Source organism: Lygodium microphyllum, chromosome 13 (genome assembly GCF_053477565.2).
Source record: "Lygodium microphyllum isolate KBCC chromosome 13, Lygodium_microphyllum_v1.1.10, whole genome shotgun sequence".
NCBI classification, from domain to species: Eukaryota; Viridiplantae; Streptophyta; class Polypodiopsida; order Schizaeales; family Lygodiaceae; genus Lygodium; species Lygodium microphyllum.
Window position 1 is genome coordinate 122,701,906 of NC_141147.1, and position 20,152 is coordinate 122,722,057.

The 20,152-nt window shown below is 41.3% G+C and overlaps 1 protein-coding gene across 5 annotated transcripts in view; it reads left to right on the plus strand.

The window, feature by feature from the left end:
• The first annotated feature begins 751 nt into the window (after positions 1–751).
• Positions 752–20,152, plus strand: part of LOC148027158 (alpha-mannosidase At3g26720-like) — a 61,262-nt gene continuing 41,861 nt past the window's right edge. For 2 of the 5 annotated variants that reach the window (XM_087691690.1, XM_087691694.1), the window contains exons 1-2: positions 914–1,176; positions 2,280–2,363. In XM_087691690.1, coding sequence (XP_087547816.1) covers positions 916–1,176; positions 2,280–2,363 — 345 coding nt within the window. In that variant the 5' untranslated portion in view covers positions 914–915. Of the gene's footprint in view, positions 1,177–2,279; positions 2,364–12,889; positions 13,650–20,152 lie in introns of those variants that run through there. The other 3 variants (XM_087691691.1, XM_087691692.1, XM_087691693.1) reach the window with 3 other exon arrangements.

A 20,152-nucleotide genomic window follows, 5' to 3' on the forward strand; every position in this document is an offset into this window, starting at 1 on the left:
CAACTGATTCCGAGCATTTGTAACTTTGCGAAGGTTTGTGGCCATAGCCTTGAAAACCATTTGCATCATAGATGGGATGCTTCACTTTTTCTGTGTAAGATTCGACCTCCATGACCACATCATTCCTAGCTCTAAGCACTTTAGCATTTACCATTGTCTTTGGTTTCCCCCTAGGCTTCGGTGGCCTCCTCCTTTGCATGCAGCTTTAGGGGGTGGGAAGGGGACACACACACTAGAGACCATAGGAACAAATCAAGTCTTCACTTCGTGCTCAAACTCTCACTCCCACGAGAAGCTCGTAGTGCTTGCACCGACAATTCGAGAGAGGGATTGATTGGCATATGTGTGATATGTTTTGCCGAAAGTAATGTAAAAAACGCATGTTGGATGTATCTATCGTCTAGAGCCTGCCAGCGATAGGCTTTTGTACGTACGAGTCTGGATAAAGCTTCTCGGGTTCAAATATTTCTTATCTTCGTGTACTCGGGAAGTTTGGACTGGTTGGGACCACAGACAGAGAGAGAGAGAGAGTGTGTGTGTGTGTGTGTGTGTGTGAGTCTTCGTTCATAACGGTTCTAAGTTCACACACTCCCAATAAACTGACCATCTACAGGTCGATCATCATGGATGGTTACCAGTCAGGACCAGCTAGAGAGAGAGAGACAGACAGAGGACCGAGGTGTTTCTTTCTCGTGATAAGCGCCAGACCTTTTTGTTTTTTGTCGCACATTCAATAATCAAGCAGGCCTCTATGTAGTTTTCCTTTTCCAATGACAAGAAAACAAACAGGAACCCACACACACACACACTCTCTCTCTCTCTCTCTCTCATCCTTCAAGAACCTGTGCAAGCTCTGAGTCCCCCCCCCCCCCCCTTCTTCTTTCTTCTCATGGTGCTCGTTTTCTGCGAGCAGCAATGAATCTGATGGGGAATCATGGAGAGGTGCTGATCTGCGTCGGATGGCGAGGATTGCTTGCGATGATGATGGTGGGAATCATCAGCTCTTGCTCATCAATGGCCATGATGGCGACGAACATGGCGGTGGGCTCCTACAACACCTCGTCGGGGCCAGTCCCTCACAAGCTCAATGTGCACCTGGTGCCTCACACCCATGACGATGTTGGCTGGCTTAAGACCGTCGACCAATACTACGTCGGCTCCAACAACTCTATCCAAGTACACACACTCGCTACTCCCATCATCCATCATTAGCACACTTACTTTTGCAAGCCATATATAGAAGCATCATCGTGCCTCTTGAGTCCCTTAATGCTACCTACCTATAGCCTTCTTGTAAAACAGATTTGCCATCGTTCTTTGGCAAGATTTTCATATGAAATGATGACCAAACACTCCATACACGTGTTAAATTGGAGTCTAAGTGTGGAGCTAAAGGCCTATATGTATGAGAGAGAGAGAGAGAGAGAGAGAGAGAGAGAGAGAGAGAGAGAGAGAGAGTGTGTGTGTGTGTGTGTGTGTGTGTGTGTGTGTGTGTGTGTGTCTATGCATGTGCATGCCTTCTATGCATGTAGATGTGCACACACGTAGGTGAGGATATGGAATACACAAGAAAAGAAGTTAGTTAGCATGGGTTTGTTAAACCTAGGCCTCCTTGCAAAGACATTGGGCTACCCTATATATGCATATGTGATATGTGTATACACACGTAGTTCATGATGAACATATAAAGAGAGGTAATTAATAACATTTAAAATCTTAAAGCTACATTGCCAATCACGTTACAAATTTTTGAAGATTTACTATTGTTCCACAATTATTCACATGATGACTACAAAAGAACCTTTAAGATAGGAGAGTTTTTCACATGTACTTGTCAACAAGACCCACTTTGGGCCAATGCACCATCACTCTTGTAAAGGGGGCATTGGCAAACTAGGCAACACTATACACAAGATGCTTACAATCTCTAGTAGATCAAAGAGCTCAAAGATGGAAACCATATTTTACAATAGGAAAATGAAAATAATTATTAAGCAAGAGAAAAAACAAAAGCCTAATGCTAAGCATAGTTGTTGAATTCAACCCAAGTCCCCTATATATTTTTAGAATGTGTTTAAAAGTACCTTTCTTAGGCTTGCACTGATTCCAATCTCATGACACATTTTAATGACATGGAATTTATATTGTTAAATTCCAATTTGCTACTTTAACATAATGTTACTTTGTTTGCCAAATTTGTTCAATATACCTAGAAAGATCAGTTGGAACTTAATCTTTGAAAGATATTGAAACTAACATTATATGCCTTTTGATTGTAGAGTGCAGCCGTCAACTTGATTCTCGACACTGTCATAAGTTCCCTAAAAGAAGATCCTCATAGAAAGTTTGTCTATGTTGAACAAGTAGGTGTTATCCTTGCTATTAAAGAGAACCTAAAGTTATCTCTCCTTTAAATATCTCTCTGTGACATGATTACTAGAAAAAATGTTTCTTTGTTTAATGGCCATTGAACTTATGGATGGAGCTTCATTCAATCTCTTCTTTAAGTCGTTCACTTGACATATGCTTGCAATTTTACTACATCACATCCTTTACTTCTATGACGAATTTGCTATAAAAGTCTTTAATATTGTTGAGGTTTCTATGCAATAGTTGGTCATCATAGAGCCCAATCAAGGCAAACCTCTTTGATTAGTTTAGGACTCCAAAGCATTTGCTTCATTGTGCACAATGCATCCTTATGGTCCCATTAGCTCTCACCAATTTTAGCATCTTAAGGCTTTTAAGCTTGACAATAGTGAGCCTCATCTTTTCTTTGTTCCTCTTATTGTGCCCCAAACACCTTTGAAAAGTAAGCACTTACATCAACAATCTTCTTTTCTAGGGAGGGTATATGATTTGCATCTACAATCACCTATAATAAATGAAGAGGTACCTTTCTTGTCCAACATGGTCAACTATTTAAACTCCTTCACCATATCCCTCCAAGACTCCACTAAAGCTTCAACCATTGTAGGGGAAGGAATCCAAAATTTAAGTTACAACTGTAGAACCTTCTCTTCCCAACAAAGACCAATCAATTGACCTTTGGGCAACTTAACATTGGCAAACCAATCACTTAGGTTTTGTCACCCAAAGATGGACTCTATAATTTTTTTAAAGAAAGATAAAAGAGTCTCCTAGCTTTAGACATCAATGGTTCCACTCCAAGCATCTATTGACTTTACTTCTAGCCAACACCTCACAAGAGAGATGGCATGCAATCTAAAAGAGGAGCCGAAACAAAATCCCTTAATACCCTTTCAAGGTATTCCACCTATACTTGGAGAATTCACGTACCATTTAAAAAAAGGAGGTCGAGGAGGAAAGGATGCTATTGAGGACCACCAACTCAACTAAGAAGTTGGGGGGGAAGGCACTCATCTCTTTATCTGCTCTCCACCTTTGTTTAGTAGCCATTGGAACATTTCCTTTGTTGTGATCCCAATATTCAAGGGGCATCTTAGATATATTAAAACATTGCCAAATTATATCTTTTTGAACCCATATTACATTATCTAAGGTCCACAATTGTCATAATTCAAAATTACCAAACCAATTTTGCCATTGCCAAAAAACTAGATTTGAAAGCAAATTGATCATTGGTCTTTAAAAGCATGCCCACATTCTTTTTGTCCACCTTAACAATATTGGAGCTATGGTCAAAGAGAAGCTTGACAAATTGAGGCTACGACTGATAGGTCCTCCCTCTTGAGCTAGCCATAGCTTTTTGAATCTTCAATCACAATATTCAAACAAGTGCATAGTTTGCCAAAGGGATTTGTGTAGGTGCTTATGGAGACAATCCATGTTTCTCTAACCTTTTCCACATAGCTTAGGTCCTTTAAAAAGAACATCTACTATGCTAAATCTAGTAAGGATTTCTAGTGGCTTGCAACACATCCACCAAATCAAGAGAGAGATACAAACAATCCTAGATTTGCCTTTCTTCTAAAAGCATATTTCAAACCCACATGATTAGTCTAGGTCACTTTTTGCCATATTCTAGTGCCCCAAGGGCATCATACATTCCATTGAAAGCTTCACACACAAATGGGATCCCATTTATTTGCCTTGTTAGAGGAGTAATTTAGACTATAAGTCAAAATCAATACCACCTCAACTTTATCAATCATGATTGAAACAACAGCAGCATAGTACACCCTTCCTCTTTGACATGCAATTAGTAAACAAAAGTATGATAGAAATTCCCCTTCCATTACATCATTAATTCCTAGCTTTATCTTATGCAAAGTGAGGATACCATGCTTTTGGTTTCTCAAGAGCTTGTCACAAACTACTTTCTTTTTGTCCGAGCATAGCTTCTTGACATTTTAAGAGATTAAGGAGATCTTGCATGACAACTTATCCATAGAGAATCTCAGAATTAGTGTCTCTAAAACCTTCACCATCACCATCAAGAGAATAGAAATAGCTTATGTCAACAAGATGTAGCCTCACGAGTTTTTTAAGTGAGATATTGCTCTTATAGAAAACCCTTTGGCCTCAATGATACCTTTATTTTGCACCACGTTTTTCGTGTCCTTCCTATTCTGCACCTTACGTCAATTAGCTTGTGTTTCTTTGAGTAGTGCACTTTTGATTTTGTTTAACATCTAGGGGTTTTTCAATCTTCCTTGTTTTTTGAATGTGCTTCTCATCTCCTTTCTTAACAACCCCCATCAAGTCTATTAGGGCAATCTTTAGTATAGTGCCTAGACTCGTAACATATATAGCAAGACTTACACAAGGGAGAAATTTTAAATTCCCCACGATTCCAAGACCATTTTCATTAAAGACCTTCAAGAACTCCGATATCCAACTCTTTGATTCCATAGGACGGATGCATTTGTGCTTTTAAAATGTAAAGTTGCCATTGAAAGAGGTTGAGGCATAAAACCTTCCCCATTGCTTCTGGCAAAGAGCCAACTTCCCCATCAATTGAATCTGGGAGGCCAAGCAAAGAGATGTAAATTGGACACTCATGCAACAAAGTGCCATATCAAGAGAACTATGGAGACCAAGGAAGGCTATACACAAAATTGCCCCTATAGCCCACGATAAATACCACCAAATTCTTTTTGTATTGGGATCCCACTAGAGTGAAATCGGCTCTTTATAAACCTATATCGCAAACATCATCCTTTATTTGGTATGTATGTAAGAACACCGGCTTGCAAACATCGTCCTTGAGTGGGATATGAACCAAGAAATAAAGTGCGACAATAGAACACTCAACATGCCTTGGCCAAAGGCATGATAGGGAGAAGGCAATCCTTCCATGGTTGAAGAGCTTAAGATCTTGTTGGAATCTTAGCCATGTTAAGACCGCCATTTTTGTAGTCCCCCAAAAATTCTATTGATAGTCAAGGATGTTCCTTCACTCATTGTTGCAACCTTGAGGGGTTTTGCTTGCCAAGCCTTGTAGCTTGCTATACATGTCATAGCCAAGGCTTAGTTCTAGATGATGCGAAACCAAATGCCTGTAGTGCCTTAAAGAGTTTTTATAGCCTTTAATTGCTATCCTAGATATAGACCATAGGTCATGAAAAGCTTTTCCTCTTAAATGGAGAAAAGGAAGAGGTTAAAATACGACTAGTTTAATGAGAAGAATATCTTACTACTATATTATTTTGGTTGTAGGTTCGGAAAGCCCCAACCTCGAGAGGGCTTCCTGAACCTACAGCATTTTTCAAACCTCCCTTTTTTAATTAAAACCCCCTCCCCTCCCTTTTCTCTCACGTGTAATCTCTCATTTTCTCTTCCCCCTCCCCTTTTTAATTAAAAGCGCCCCCCCCCCCCCCCCCCGCCCTCTCATTATAGGGCCTAAGCTCTCTCTCTCTCTCTCTCTCTCTCTAATTAAAACTCTCTCCCTTCTTTCATGTATAATCTCTCTCTTTCTTTTTCCCCTCCCATTTTTAATTAAATTCCTCCCCCCTCTCTCTCATGTGTAGGGCCTAGATTCTCTCTCTCTCTCTCTCTCTCTCTCTCTCTCTCTCTCTCTCTCTCTCTCTCTCTCTCTCTCTCTCTCTCTCTCTCTCTCTCTCAGGTTAAACTTTCCTTTTAATTAAACATTTATAAAAGCTTGTTTTAATTTTGTGTGTGTGTGTGTGTGTGTGTGAGAGAGAGAGAGAGAGAGAGAGAGAGAGAGAGAGAATATATATATAATTTGAAAGATAGAGAAAATAGGGGGAGAGAAAGGGAAAGAGAGGAAAGTGAAAAATAGAGAGAGAAAATCTAAATAGAAAGGAGAGTGAGAGAAAAATACTTGAAAGAGAGAGAGAGAGGAAAAGAAAACTAGAGAGAGAGAGAGGGAGAGAAGAAAAATTTTAAAAAGAGAATGAAAAGAGAGAGAAGAAGAAAAAAAGGAAAAAAGAGGAGAGGAGAAAGAGAAGGAAAAGAGAGAGAGAGCAGGGAGAGAAAGAAAAAACTAGGAGAGGAGAAACAATTAACTAAAATAGAAGGCAGAGAGAGAGAGAGAGAGAGAGAGAGAGAGAGAGAGAGTGTGTGTGTGTGTGTAGAAAAAAATAAAAACAAAGAGAAAAAAGAGAAGAGAGAGGAAGATGAGAAATAAATTGTTAAGCGAACTTCACTTGCATTCCGTGTTTGCAAAGCGTTAGTTATTATTAATAACGGCCTTATTGAGCCAAATTCTTAAGACAAGATTGAGAGATGTGTTTGATTGAAAGTTGCTGAGTGAAATATTAAGGACCGCAATTCTTTTTTGGAAATTTAATTTTGCTTTGAGAAGAGGTCTGCTCACCATGGATGATAGCGCCTTCGTCCACTCGTATGGTCTGTGTGGTTAAGTCTGGTTACACACTGCCATTGCCTGCCCAATCTACACCCAGTTGGTAGGCACAGGAAAAGTTGACTTGGGCGGTCACTTGTCCATCACTTGCTTGCACACTGGGCGATGGACACTTTTCATGGTCATTAAGTGTCCGTCCATCCATTTGTAATCGTTTACACACCGGCCACCACCTATGCATCAGACACTTCTTGACTCTTGTGTGAATGAAGGGATGCTATGGATGTTGATTGTTATTGATATAGTAATTACTATTTGAATACCTAATTAAACACAATCATTAATGTTAGATTTAAAAAAATGACTAATAAATTGAAAAAAGTGATTCACAAAACTAAAACGTTACAAAACTATAAAAAAGTGACTAATAGAACTAAAAGCATTATAAACTTTTAAAAAACGGCTTATAACACTGATGCAAATTAGTAATGAAAAAGAGAGCAGGGGAGTTGAACCCCTTCACCATGCTATTGAGGCATGGCTCTACCCAACTCTCTACCGAAAGGTGGAAACCACCTACATTGCAGACACTACTGAAGTTTACTCACTGTTGTCTTCGTCGTCGACTTCCTCCGCTGAGTTAGAATCACCAAAGACTGTTCTCACATTTGCATTCTCCCTCTCTCAAAACATGGCTTGAGCAATGTTGTCTCTTCGAGATGCCCCCCCAGGATGGCTTGCCTCCGGTGTTGGCTCCGCTGCTCAAGCTCTTTGTATTGCTTACGTGGTACCTGTGTTAGTTAGCATAGCAACCTCTGCTAATCCATTCCTCAAACTATTTTGCTACGCCATATCTTGACGAGGTGCATTACTTTCTCTCTCAAGTTTCGTTGTCGCTTCACGTATCTATGCATCGTCAAAACTATCTCCATGCACAATGCATAAATTATGTAGAACAAGGCATGTTGACACCATCTTCGGGACATTTTGTAAAATCATGTCACATCTCTTCAACAAAATACGAAATCACACTTTAAGGATGCCAAATGCCCATTCAACTGGCATACGATTACTTGATTGTATGTAATTCCAATGATAACGTTCTGAAGATAGTCCATTCTTACCACCCTTGAAAGGAGGAAGCATCCAAAAGCGTGCATGATAAGCACAATCACCTAGTAGACAGTATTGTCCCAAAGCTTTGTTTATGCATCATTTTCCTAGGTCTGAACGTTGAAAAACATTCCAATTGTGCATAGAACCTTCCCAGCCAACGTCATAGTCCCAAACAACACAATTGGCTACCACACTTATCTGTAGAATAATTGAGTAGAAGCCCTTCCTATTAAAATAATCTTCATGGTTCTCTCTTGGGGCAATGATGGGAATATGACTACCATCTACTACTGCACCAATAACATAAGGTATACCTCGAAGGGCCTGAAATGCATATGCATTTGTTGCGATATTGGCCACTTTATATACATACCATGCAATCCAAATGTGGCCAGTGCATCACAAAAGTCCAGAACAACCATCTATGTAAACGAAATTGAGACTCCATACAAATCAACTATGAGTCCCAAATTTGAGTCACTCGCCAAGCGATGCAGAGCCACACAGACCCGCTTCTCCATAGGTATTGCTCTTTGATAGTTTGTGTTTTTGCGTCGCATTTGTGGTGCTAACTTCGCGACGAGATATTCAAATATACTCCTGCTAACTTGTAACTTGCTTTTGAACATTCGATTTGATATAACTCCCCAGAAGCCCCTGCTCCATAAAAGTTTGTGGTCTTGGATAGGCCCAGACTGACCGTTGATCGTGCCTTTGTTGACCTATCCTAGCTCGATGTGCAACGTAACCATGAGCCATGCACTCCATCAAAGTATGCAATTGCATACTGTCATCGTTCTTGTCATCCAAAATCACTTAACAATAGCTAAAACATTGCCATGACAACAACTATAACACTGATGACACACATTATCAAAAGACTTTCGTCGTCCATTCACCTGTCAAAAGATTTCATGAAACTTTATGAGACAATTGAATAGTGATGTACAGGTAGAGTAAAAAACATTTTTTTTCAAGTTCCAAATTCATGTACAGCTCAAACCATCATTCCTTTTTAAGACTTTTGATTACATCCAACAAACCAGATACAAAGGAGGCAAGTGTATCCATGATAACGAGCTTGTGCTCTTCAAATGCTTTCTTTTCCTCTAGGTTTGATTTCTGGTTGGCTAACATAGATCGAGCGGTGCTAGCCATGTCACTAAGAGACTCCTCTATCTTTCTACCCTTCTTATTGCGTGCTCCTTGGTTGGTTGTTTGATCTTGCCCAATCTTACAAGGCTCATTGGATCCAATGTCTTCTTGGGTGTGGTCACATGGATCGTTGGAGACAGATGTAGTGTTGTCTTCTGGCGAAGACAACCAACCAATAGATGAGTCATGTGCATTGCTAACAACATTCACACGATTCCACATATATTCATCCACAAGATCATACCATTGACAAATGATCCTGCGATCATTCCTTGATATAGCATTGTGGACTTTATCCTTTCTATATGACTCATAAACACATCCCCAACGTTTTTTGCATGCCTCACCATCTTTGTTGAACTTTGAAAATAGTGATGCTAGTTGTGTGGCTACCTTTGACCATACATCCACTCCTTGCTTCAGTGGCTTTGAGAACTCTGCACTCATGGATCCTCGGATGTGAATGAGTTGTATTGTCCATGCATCCTTCCATTGTGCAAACGGTTTTTTTGTGGTTGTTGAATGATCTTTGTCTCAGGTCCGTCATCCTAATTCTTTCCTTTCTGCACCCTCTTTGCTTTAGGAGGTTTTGGCGTATTGGACTCAAATGAGGTTCTTTGTAGATGCTGCTTGTTGGCATTCTCATAAGATGGCACCATTGGCTCTTGAGTTTGAACCAATTCAACCTCTTCACATGTGTCCTAGATTGCATCGCAAGAACTCAGTGCTTGTGGTTCTTGTTGTGGTGGTGCCAAGGGGCCATGTTGAGGACTATGTGCAATTAGACAACGAATTACATGATTGTGTATTGTTGTGGGTCCCTCTACACTTGAATGTCTTGGTCATTGAAATAGTGCAAATTGAGGAGGACGAGGATTGATCAAAGGAGGGTGGTTTGGAAACACATTTACAGGAATACTGCCAACCACACTATGGCTTGGAATGTGGCTTTGAAACACCCAAACTTTGGCTCGAAAAGTACATAAAGTCCTTATTGCATATTGCATCCTGGCTCATTTGAGACATGAACAGATGAAACTCCTCCATGGGAGTGCTCTCTTGAGAATCTATTGAGCTCCACCTTATGCATGAAAATTATCCATAATTTACAATACATAAATGGACAAATAGGTTTATTGTTCAATAACTTTATTCTATCTATAACTATGAATTATAAAGTTAAAATAGCTTTAATGAAAACTAACCACAATATGTCAAAACTTATCAAGCAAGTAGAATGTAGAATGTACTTAGGTTTTTACAAAAACATAATTTACTTTGCAAATATGTTTTATGAGCTTGGCTAAACCATGATGCCACCTATCTAATATTCTTACATAACTTTACGAGACACATATTCTTAAGAATGTTGTTAGCACATGCTTATGAACACGTGCCTAAGGTTTCATCTATTGTCACTTAGTGTCATCATTCAAAAACGTTTGTCGTGGGTGACATTTTCCTTAACCCATAGTTTCTACCAAGGTTGCACCTCTTCCCTTGACATGTATGCCATGTTGTTCAATGCCTTCTAAATCATCTTTTATGTATAAAAGATAAGATTATCTATATTGCTTAACCTCAATTTAGAGCACTTATAGAATGGCTAATGTTTTGAAACGTCATTTTTTGCCTAGTTTAAATTCAAAACAAGAGCCAATGTTGTCATAGGCCCCCAGCAAAAGAGTATCCATGAAATTTTTGCCTGCTTTAAATTCAAAACAAGATCCTATTCGTAATCCTACAAAAATATGTTATTGTGATAGCCAGTGTGTACCAACAAATTTAACTATAAGTGATAATAAGTTGTCTTGTGAGCTTCATGCACCAAATAATCGTTTATGGCTCAATGGGCTAACAACATTCTCATAAAAACCTTTCAAATATGTTGAAGTTATGGAGTGGCATTGTATCGATATCCAAAAACCCTAGACCAATTACATTCCATTCATGAATGATGCATGATGCATTGCTCTCTTGTGCACAACAGAGAGCGCGAGAGACACCATTGATGCATGATGCATAGTTCACATACATGGTGCGGGCAATATAATCACAGCATGATTATCATGATGCATGTTTAATTAAACCAAAAATTACGATGCATTGCTCTCTTGTGCAAGAGAGAGAGAGAGAGAGAGAGAGAGAGAGAGAGAGAGAGAGAGAGAGAGAGAGAGAGAGAGAGAGAGAGAGAGAGAGAGAGAGAGAGAGAGAGAGAGAGAGAGAGAGAGAGAGAGAGAGAGAGCATTCATGCATAATGCATATTTAACGATTATGGCGCTAGCAATATAGGTTTAATCATTCCAGAAATTCAAATTATCATCATTTCAAAAAATTCGAAACATGATGCATCATTCTAGAAATATAATTAAAGCACGATTATCATGATGCATGTTTAATTAAACCAAAAATTCAGAGTTCACAGGTTACAGACATAAGGAGCAATGAAGGACATGCTGAGCAATGAAGAAGATGATGCATGTTTAATTAAACCATAAATTCAGATGATGTGTAACGAGGGGTGCCCTTTTTTTCATTTTTGCCCTTCTAATTGGAGTTCACAAGTTAATTAAACCAGAAATTCAGAGTTCACAGGTTATAAACATAAGGAGCAATGAGGACATGCCGAGCAATGAACAAGATGATGCATGTTTAATTAAACCATAAATTCAGATGATGTGTAATGGGGGGGGGGGGGGGGGGCGCCCTTTTTTTTCCATTTTGGCCCTTTTGATTGGAGCTCACAAGTTAATCAAACTAGAAATTCAAAGTTCACAGGTTACTTAAACCAGAAATTAAACCAATCAGAAAGGCCAAAATGAAGGACATGAAATTAAACCAATCGGAACAATGAAGGACATGTTGAGCAATGAAGGAGATGATGCATGTTTAATTAAACCAGAAATTCAGATGATGTGTAACGGGGGGACTCCCTTTTTTTAATTTTTGCCCTTCTGATTGGAGTTCACATGTTAATTAAACCAGATTCAGAGTTCACAGGTTACTTAAACCAATCAGAAAGACAAAAAAGAAGGACATGAAATTAAACAAAAAATTAAACCAATCGGAGCAATGAAGGACATGCTGAGCAATGAAGACGATGATGCATGTTTAAACTAGAAATTCAGATGATGTGTAACATGGGCCGCCCTTTTTTTCATTTTTGCCCTTCTGATTGGAGTCCACATGTTAATTAAACCAGAAATTTAGAGTTCACTACTTACTTAAACCAGAAATTAAACCAATCGGAAGGGCCAAAATGAAAGACATGAAATTAAACCAGAAATTGAACTAATCAGAGCAATGAAGGACATCTTGTGAGCAATGAAGAAGATGATGCATGATGCATTGCTCTCGTGGAGGGGAGAGAGAGAGAGACCTTGATCCGCTGTAAGACGTCATTTGTGCAGGCATGACATCTCTCCTATTCCCATTTTTATATAGCAACGATCAGCAAACAACGACAATCATCACCAAGGGAGCAGCCAATAACAACAGCAAGCAACAATCAGCAACAACTCCGGGTGCAACAGACTTCTTGCTCGATCAATAGGCAAGCGACGGAGGAGCCCACCTCACCTACGGACGAGATCATATAGGGGAGCTCCCCCACCTTGTGGTCTGTGGAGCAGGGAAACAAGGCGGGAGGGCATTTAATAACCCCCACGACTGGGTACCCCCCATGTGTAACGGGGGAGGGCTTTTTGGGCTTTTTTTTTCCTTTTAGCCCATCCCATTGGCCGGTTCACCTGTAATTGGGCGGCCCCTCCCCGATGTGTAACTGGCCTAAGTTCGGCTTCCTTCAAACCCGAATTCGTGTGGTAGCTCCCACCGGTTACAGAGACTGCCAGTTCTGGCATGATTTCTTCTGGTTGGACACGACTTACAAGCTCCTGAGACAGGAAAGACGATTATTGCCATATCTCCCGTTCCTGGACACCCAATGGCTCCTAACATGCTGTACATGATTGCACCTAGATTAGCTTTCCCGGGTGCTCTGGCAGCAACAAGTAGTGGGCGCCAGTACTGGCAAATGCTTACGTTTACAAAGCCCGAATGCTTGCCTTGAACCTTAGCACACAAGGAGAAGCTCTTCTCTTTATGAGCTGTCACTGCGTCGGAATGGGTGGCCTGAATTTAGATGTATATCCCCGAGGCAGAAGAGTGCTATGGCTAGGGACATCTCACCACATTGTCAGAGACAGACGAATGTCATGGTCAGGGACTTCCAACCACCTTCCCTCTGTTTCGGTTCTGTAAACAGGATCCAAGAGCTGACATGATGACATTGTGAGCACAGAGAAGTCCCATATCTGCGATGATGCACCTGCGATCCTTTATCGCCAGACCTACATGATGCCTCTCTTCTTACACTGAGATGTTCCCGTCATGCACTGTGGAAAGCATTATCTGGCGCATACACGATTGTCGCCCCTCAAGTAGAGAACTTTTGCACATGCTAGGCATGCGTTGTCACATGTTTGCAATAATGGGCTTGAATGCCATACATTGGTCGGGAATTATCTTGTCCCATGCTTGTAGATTGTGGACATATCGTCGAAGCCCAACTCATGTTTGACCGTCTCAAAGATTCATGCGAGTATTCTTGGACTTCCCTCATACAAGGGTACGTTGAATGTGAAGAGCCGATGCATGCATTAAGTTTGTTTGAGAAAATGCGAGAGATTGGTATTGATCCTAGTTCACATACACTCAGTGCCCTGTTGAGTGCTTGTATCAAAATTGGCTGGACACAAAGAGGACAAGAAATACATACGGATATTGTTATACAGGAATTTGATAGAGTTTCTTTTGTAGGAAGTGTCTTGGTGCATATGTGTGCTAAATGTGGCTTACTCACAGAAGCACAAGAAGTGCTCCATGATCCGCTGGTTCGAGATGTAGTTGCCTGGACAGCCCTTATTGCAGGATATGCGGAGCTTGGCCTTCACAAGGAAGCATTGGGAGGCTTAATATTGATGCAAGATGAGGGAGTATATCCAGATGCGGGCACATTTATTTGCTGCTTGAAGGGTTGCAGAGGCTTAGAGGCTATAGGAAGGGGCCAAATTTTACGCACTGAAATAGCCAAAGAGGGCTTTGAAATACATGTTTTTGTCGGAAACTCTCTCATTGACATGTAGGCTAGCTGTGGCCTACTTGCAAGAAGCACTGGCTTGCCTGATTGAGATGCAATGGCATGGGGTGTTGCCTAATGCTGTCACATTCATTTGCATTTTAAAAGCTTGTGGTATGGTAGAGGTCACGGGTAGGGGTTTAGAAATTCACTCTGTAATCATAAAAAATGGACTTGAAAATGATCTTACATTGGCAGTATGCTGGTAGATATATATGCAAAGTGTGGATCACTTGCAGAAGAATGGAAAACACTACACGATTTGTCAGTTCAGAATGTTGTATCATGGACTGATCTTTTAGCTGGTTATGCTGAAAGCAAATTGCATGATGAAGCATGGGTGTGCTTTCAAGAAATGTGACTAGAGAGGGTGTGTCTGAATGCAATCGCTTTTATTGTATCTTGAAAGCTTGTTGCTGGGCTGGATTGATAGACGGGCCATTGCTTACATGCAGAAATTGTGGAGGAGGACTTTGAACAAGAAATATTTGTTAGTAATACTCTGATGCACATGTATGTTGCATGTGGGTCTCTTGTAGAAGCACAAGGAGTATTTGATGAGTTGCAATTCCGAAACAGAGTTTCCTGGACAGCCTTACTCACATGGTATGCTCTTCAAGGAGAGAGTTAGCAAGTGTTTTGTTTGGTTGAGAAGATGAAGAGTGAGGGCGTCCAACCAGATGATGCTGCATTCATCAGTGTTCTCTCAGTTTGTAGCTATGCAGGCCTTGTAGAGAAGGGTCAGGAGCCGGCATCTCCATCTTTAGAACATTTCAACTGCATGATAGATGTCCTTGGCTGTGCAGGCCAATTGCAGGAGGTCATCACAATGCTTGAGAAGATGCCTTTCCAACCTGATCTGTCCACATGGGTAACCATTTTGGGTGCTTGTCGGAAGTGGTCCAATGTTGAGCTGGCAGAGCAGGCCTTTATGTATGCTGTGGGACTAGATGAGAAACAAGATGCAGCATTTATTCTGGTGTCCAAAATTTATGCAGGTGTGAATATGTGGGACGATGTAATACAGATTGAGGCAATCCAAGTGGCTATAAGAAAGGTAGCCTGAAATGTGATGTTCTCATGCCATTCATCACTGACACATTTCAGCATTATAATTTTTTGAGAAAATGTTTCTTATGAATGGGCATATGCATATCCTGGTTCTTACAGAGTGAAAGAACCATAAGGGTTGAAATGATAGTTTCAAGTAAATGGTGAAGGAGTTTCTCATTTCAGTGTACAGCCCTGCCTACTGTTTATTTGAGTTAGTAGATCCAATCAAGCAAGCACACTGCACTTGCTCACCCCAGTCAGATAACAGAAATGGCCAAGAATTTCTCTGGGTAATAGCTGGGAGCCACAGAAACCAGGGGCTGGAAAGACAAAAGACTGCTTCTCACAAGAGTAAGAGGCTCGATAAAGACTGGGTAAAGGCCTTTAAGTAGGCTCCCAAAAAGCTGTTTTGCTCATCAATCTGCCACTGACTGCTTTGAGGCTGGAGGTTGTTGGCTATTACTGCTGTTCTTATTGCATTGCTTACTTGCTGTTGGATAACACTTGTTTAAAAGATCCAATGGCAAGCAGAGTCAGCAGTAACCCGCAAGTACCTTCTTTGTTGTGCAAGAGGGTGGCTGACTAGCTCTAGACAGAGGACAGTAGGGTCTAGACTTCCCTGACAATCCTTGGAGGAGCATTAGAGTTGTAGGTCTCCAAGGGAAGATGTGGTAATTGGATCTACATATAGCTTGGTCAAACATCCAAGAGTGGCACCTCTAGATCTGGGAGGGTTAGCCTTTGGATGAGAGAAGCCACTGAGTTTCTTTGCTTATGTGGTCCAGATTGGCAAAGGGTGGTTGATGCAAGCTAATGTGGGCTGGGTCCTCCTCACTCAGTAGAAATGGGGCAGAGCATAGCATTATGGATGCTTTTGGCCGAACCTTCTAGTGATGCCTATTTGATTGTTGATAGCCAATGATAGTATCCTATTTCTTGTGGCTTATAGTGCATGGGGGTCTAGTAGTCGGGAGTTGATGGTCTAGATATAGCAAGACGGAGTCTGCAAGTATTGCCCATAGCAGTGCTTGGAGACTCCAAAGCACCGTCTATGGTCATGCAAGGTAGCACAACTAGTGTGGAGAGTAGCTGGCCGTCTACTCTGTCAAGTTGCACCTAGCTTGGGGTACATTTTATGGGGGGCTTTAAGGGAGAGGTGCATGATATGGTCTTCATCATCTAGGTGAGCTCATGTGCCATGGTAGGTGTGAGGCTTTGCCAAGACACCAAGTATTGGAGCCTATGGCATCACGATCGAAGGTTTGGGAGAATGTTGGGAGCCTTACACAGTGGCACATCTAGAAGGCATATTACTTGATGATTTTAAGCGGTGAGAGCCTTTAAATGTTTGCTACTTTGGCAAAGATCTAATCATCCATTATCCACTCAATCCATGGCTTTTGGTAGCAGTTACATGGTAACTCTCAGCCCGATAGGAGCTTTGATAGCATTCACTCATAGTTGGGGTGGCCATAGCCTTGTTTTTATGTTAGAGGATCGCTGCCCCCAATGGTGCAACATTCTGTTAGAAGTGGATGCACCAATGGAAGCATAAACAAGTGCTGAAATAAACTGATAAATACAAGACAACAGAGAAAGAAAGAGAGAACATTATAAAGAAGAGAACTCAGAGGAATGCTTGGGAAATGGAATCCATATACCAAACACGAGATAGTCGCATATGTCAAAATGACTAAGTGACCAGAGAGATAGTAGGGTTTGTGAGGGAAAACACAGAGTGTGTACGGCAAACACTGAGAGAGAAAAGAAACATAGAAGATGATGAGAGATGAATCATGTTGATGAAGTGAATCTGATACGAGGGTGCTGTAGCACAAAAGAAGCCCTAGGGTGTAGGAAGACTCCCGAAGAAGCCTTCGAGTCTGCAAACACAAGATGAGGAGGTGTCACCTGGAGTAGGGAGATTGCCGTCGAAGGATGAGGAGCCTCTAAATTTGCAAACGTAGGGATGAAAAGAGGTATCTACGAGTAGAGAAACAGCTGTTAAAGCCTCTCTGCAAACGCAAGCCTGATGAGGTGAAGCCAATTGCTAGAGTGACGTCAGAAGGGTGGGAAAGAGCCAGGAACCAAACACAAGGCGCAATTGTTTCTGATGAAGGTGACGCTTGCTGGAGAGAGACGCTAGATGGTGAGGAACCTCCCTGGAAGCCAAACGTAAGAAGGTGGAGCCGCCAGAAGGATGGAGGATGACGCTAGATATGGTGTATATTGGCGGGTCAAGAGAGTGTGGACTCCAAACGCAAGGTGTAGGAGCATAGAAGATGTTGTCGTCAACAATGGAAGATGGACTCCAGTTGTAGAGGAGTATACTGCTACCATAAACACAGCCAATTGGAGATGACGGTTGGCGCCAGGAGAGTGTGGAGATGGTGGTAGGAGAGAGAGAGAGATGATGAAAGAGAGTGTCAGAAGATTGACGAAGAGAGAGTGGGAGTGACGGATTGAAGGATCAACTGTGAGGAATGAATGCGAGAGGAGCCTATAAATAGGCAGAATTAGTTTAGGGTGGCGCCCCTTTTTGGGGCTACAAACCCTAAACACAAAACGTAGAAACACAAAAATGCAAAAACGCAAACTGCGGGTGAAGGGTTTTACAATAGCATACAATAGTAAGTCACTGGCTATGTAGGCATTGGCATCGGCTCCTCTAGGGTGGCGCCCCTTTTTGGGGCTGCAAATCCTAAACACAAAATGTAGAAACAAAAAAACTCAAAAACGCAAATTGTGGGTGAAGGGTTTCACAATAGGATACAATAGTAAGTCACTGGCTATGTAGGCATTGGCATCGGCTCCTCTTGAAGGGAGAAGCCCTGAGTGGAAGTACGCGAGTGGAAGCAAGAGCTATGGTGAAAGAAGCAAGAAAGCAAGAGCAAGAGACATAGGATGTGGGAATTTCAATAGTTACAATGTGTGACCAACCTTTCCTTATTTAAATGTCATTGGAAAAATAAGGAATGAAGTGACAATGATGGGCGTTCACCACCTGTAGTATATAGGTATGCGGGTACTGTTAGTATAATGAATACATGGGCGGTTAGGCATTGGTGTCTTTATCCCCAACAATCTCCCACTTAAAGGCGAATGTGTTCCTAGTGAGGAGAGAATAAGAAAAAAGTGACAAAGTACAAATGTACATAAAGTACAACAAGATGAGGAAACACGTCATCTCATCTAATGTCCATTAGCTTCCTAAGAAAGACAAAATACTTCGTTGAGAGACTTTTATGAGTAGATATGTAGAATTTTGGTTAGTTGAGATCTTGACAAGCTTGATGGACTTGTTCTCAACGACCTCTTTGATAAAGTGGTAATGCACCTCAATGTGCTTTGTCTGCGCATGGCAGACCAGATTCTTAGCCAACTGAATAGTACTCATAAAATTCGAATGCATACAGGGACCACATGAGTAATATCAAGGTCTACCACCAAACGGCCTAACTAGAGAGGCTCCTTGCAAGCCTTAGTGGCTGTGACATACTTTGCCTTTGTAGCGGATAAGGTCATCATTTCTACATCTTGGATATCCAAGAAATAACACCTCCAGCAAAGGTGAAGACATAGCCAAAGGTGTATTTCCTATTGTTGGCATATCTTGTATAATCAGAGTCTGTGTATCCCACGACTCTTGCATCTTGGCCACCATAACACATGCACATGTTTGCAGTATCCTAAAGGTACCTCATGATACCCTTCATAGCATCCCAATGCTGTCTGCTAGGTGTAGCCATATAGAGTGCTACAACTCTTACTGCAAATGCTATGTCAACATGAGTGGCTATCATGGCATACATCAAACTGTCCATTGTAGATGCATAAGGGATTTTGGTCATCTCAGCCTTCTGCTCATAACACTATGGACAATTAGCTTGACTAACCTTCACATGAAAAAGGTATCAGACAACTAATAGGCTTAACATCTTGTATATGAAATTGATCAAGGACCTTTTGGATGTATTCCTTTTGTGATAAGTAAAGAAGTTCCTTAGAGCGATCGCGTGTAATGCGTATTCCAAGAATATGTGATACTTGCCCCCATGTTTTTAATCTCAAAGCGCTTCTTTACAATGCATCTAACTCATCATGAGCACTCCCAGCAATTAACATATTATCCACATAGAGTACCAAAATCATAAGGTTGGTGTCATGCAAGTTCTTTGTGTATAAACATGGATCCATATCATTGTGGGTATATTCCTGTGAATATATGAAAGTATCAAACTTGTGGTACCATTCGCTAGGTGTTTGCTTAAGGCCATAAAAGCTCTTTCTTAACTTGCACATTAGGTGTTCCTTGTCTTTTTCCTCAAAGCCCTTAGGCTATTGCATATAAATCTCATCATGTAAGTTCCCATATAAGAAAGTTGTCTTCATATTCATCTGATAGAGGTCTAGATCTAGCTATGTGACCAAAGCCAATACTAAGTGTAGTGTAGTCATCTTGACTACAAGAGAAAAGACTTCATCGTAGTCAATATTATGCTCTTGCTTAAAACCCTTAGCAACTAATTGTCAGAGTGCAGTGATGCGGAAGCGTGGGACCAAGATTGAGAGAGAGAGAACGCAGAGAGAAGAGAGAGAAAGAGACGGTGGAAGATGAAGATCTGCTGTATAAAGTGTGCTGTATACAAAGATATGGAGATATGTACACGGGCGCAGTGCGCGGGACTGCGTTTCTCCACCTCGACGATGCAACCTGCTGTTCACCTCGAAGTCCGCTGCAGTCTGCACGATCTCCAACCTGAAATCTGCAAACAGAGACGTAATCTACATGAATCTCCAGCCTGAAACCTGCGATCAGAACTGGGAGAAGCAGTGCTGGACATAGGCTATAAATAGCCAGAAAATAGGCGCTGGAAATAGGCAGGTCGGCTGCATTAAATGCAGCCGACTGGTGCAGTACAGTCAGACTGCCACGTGGC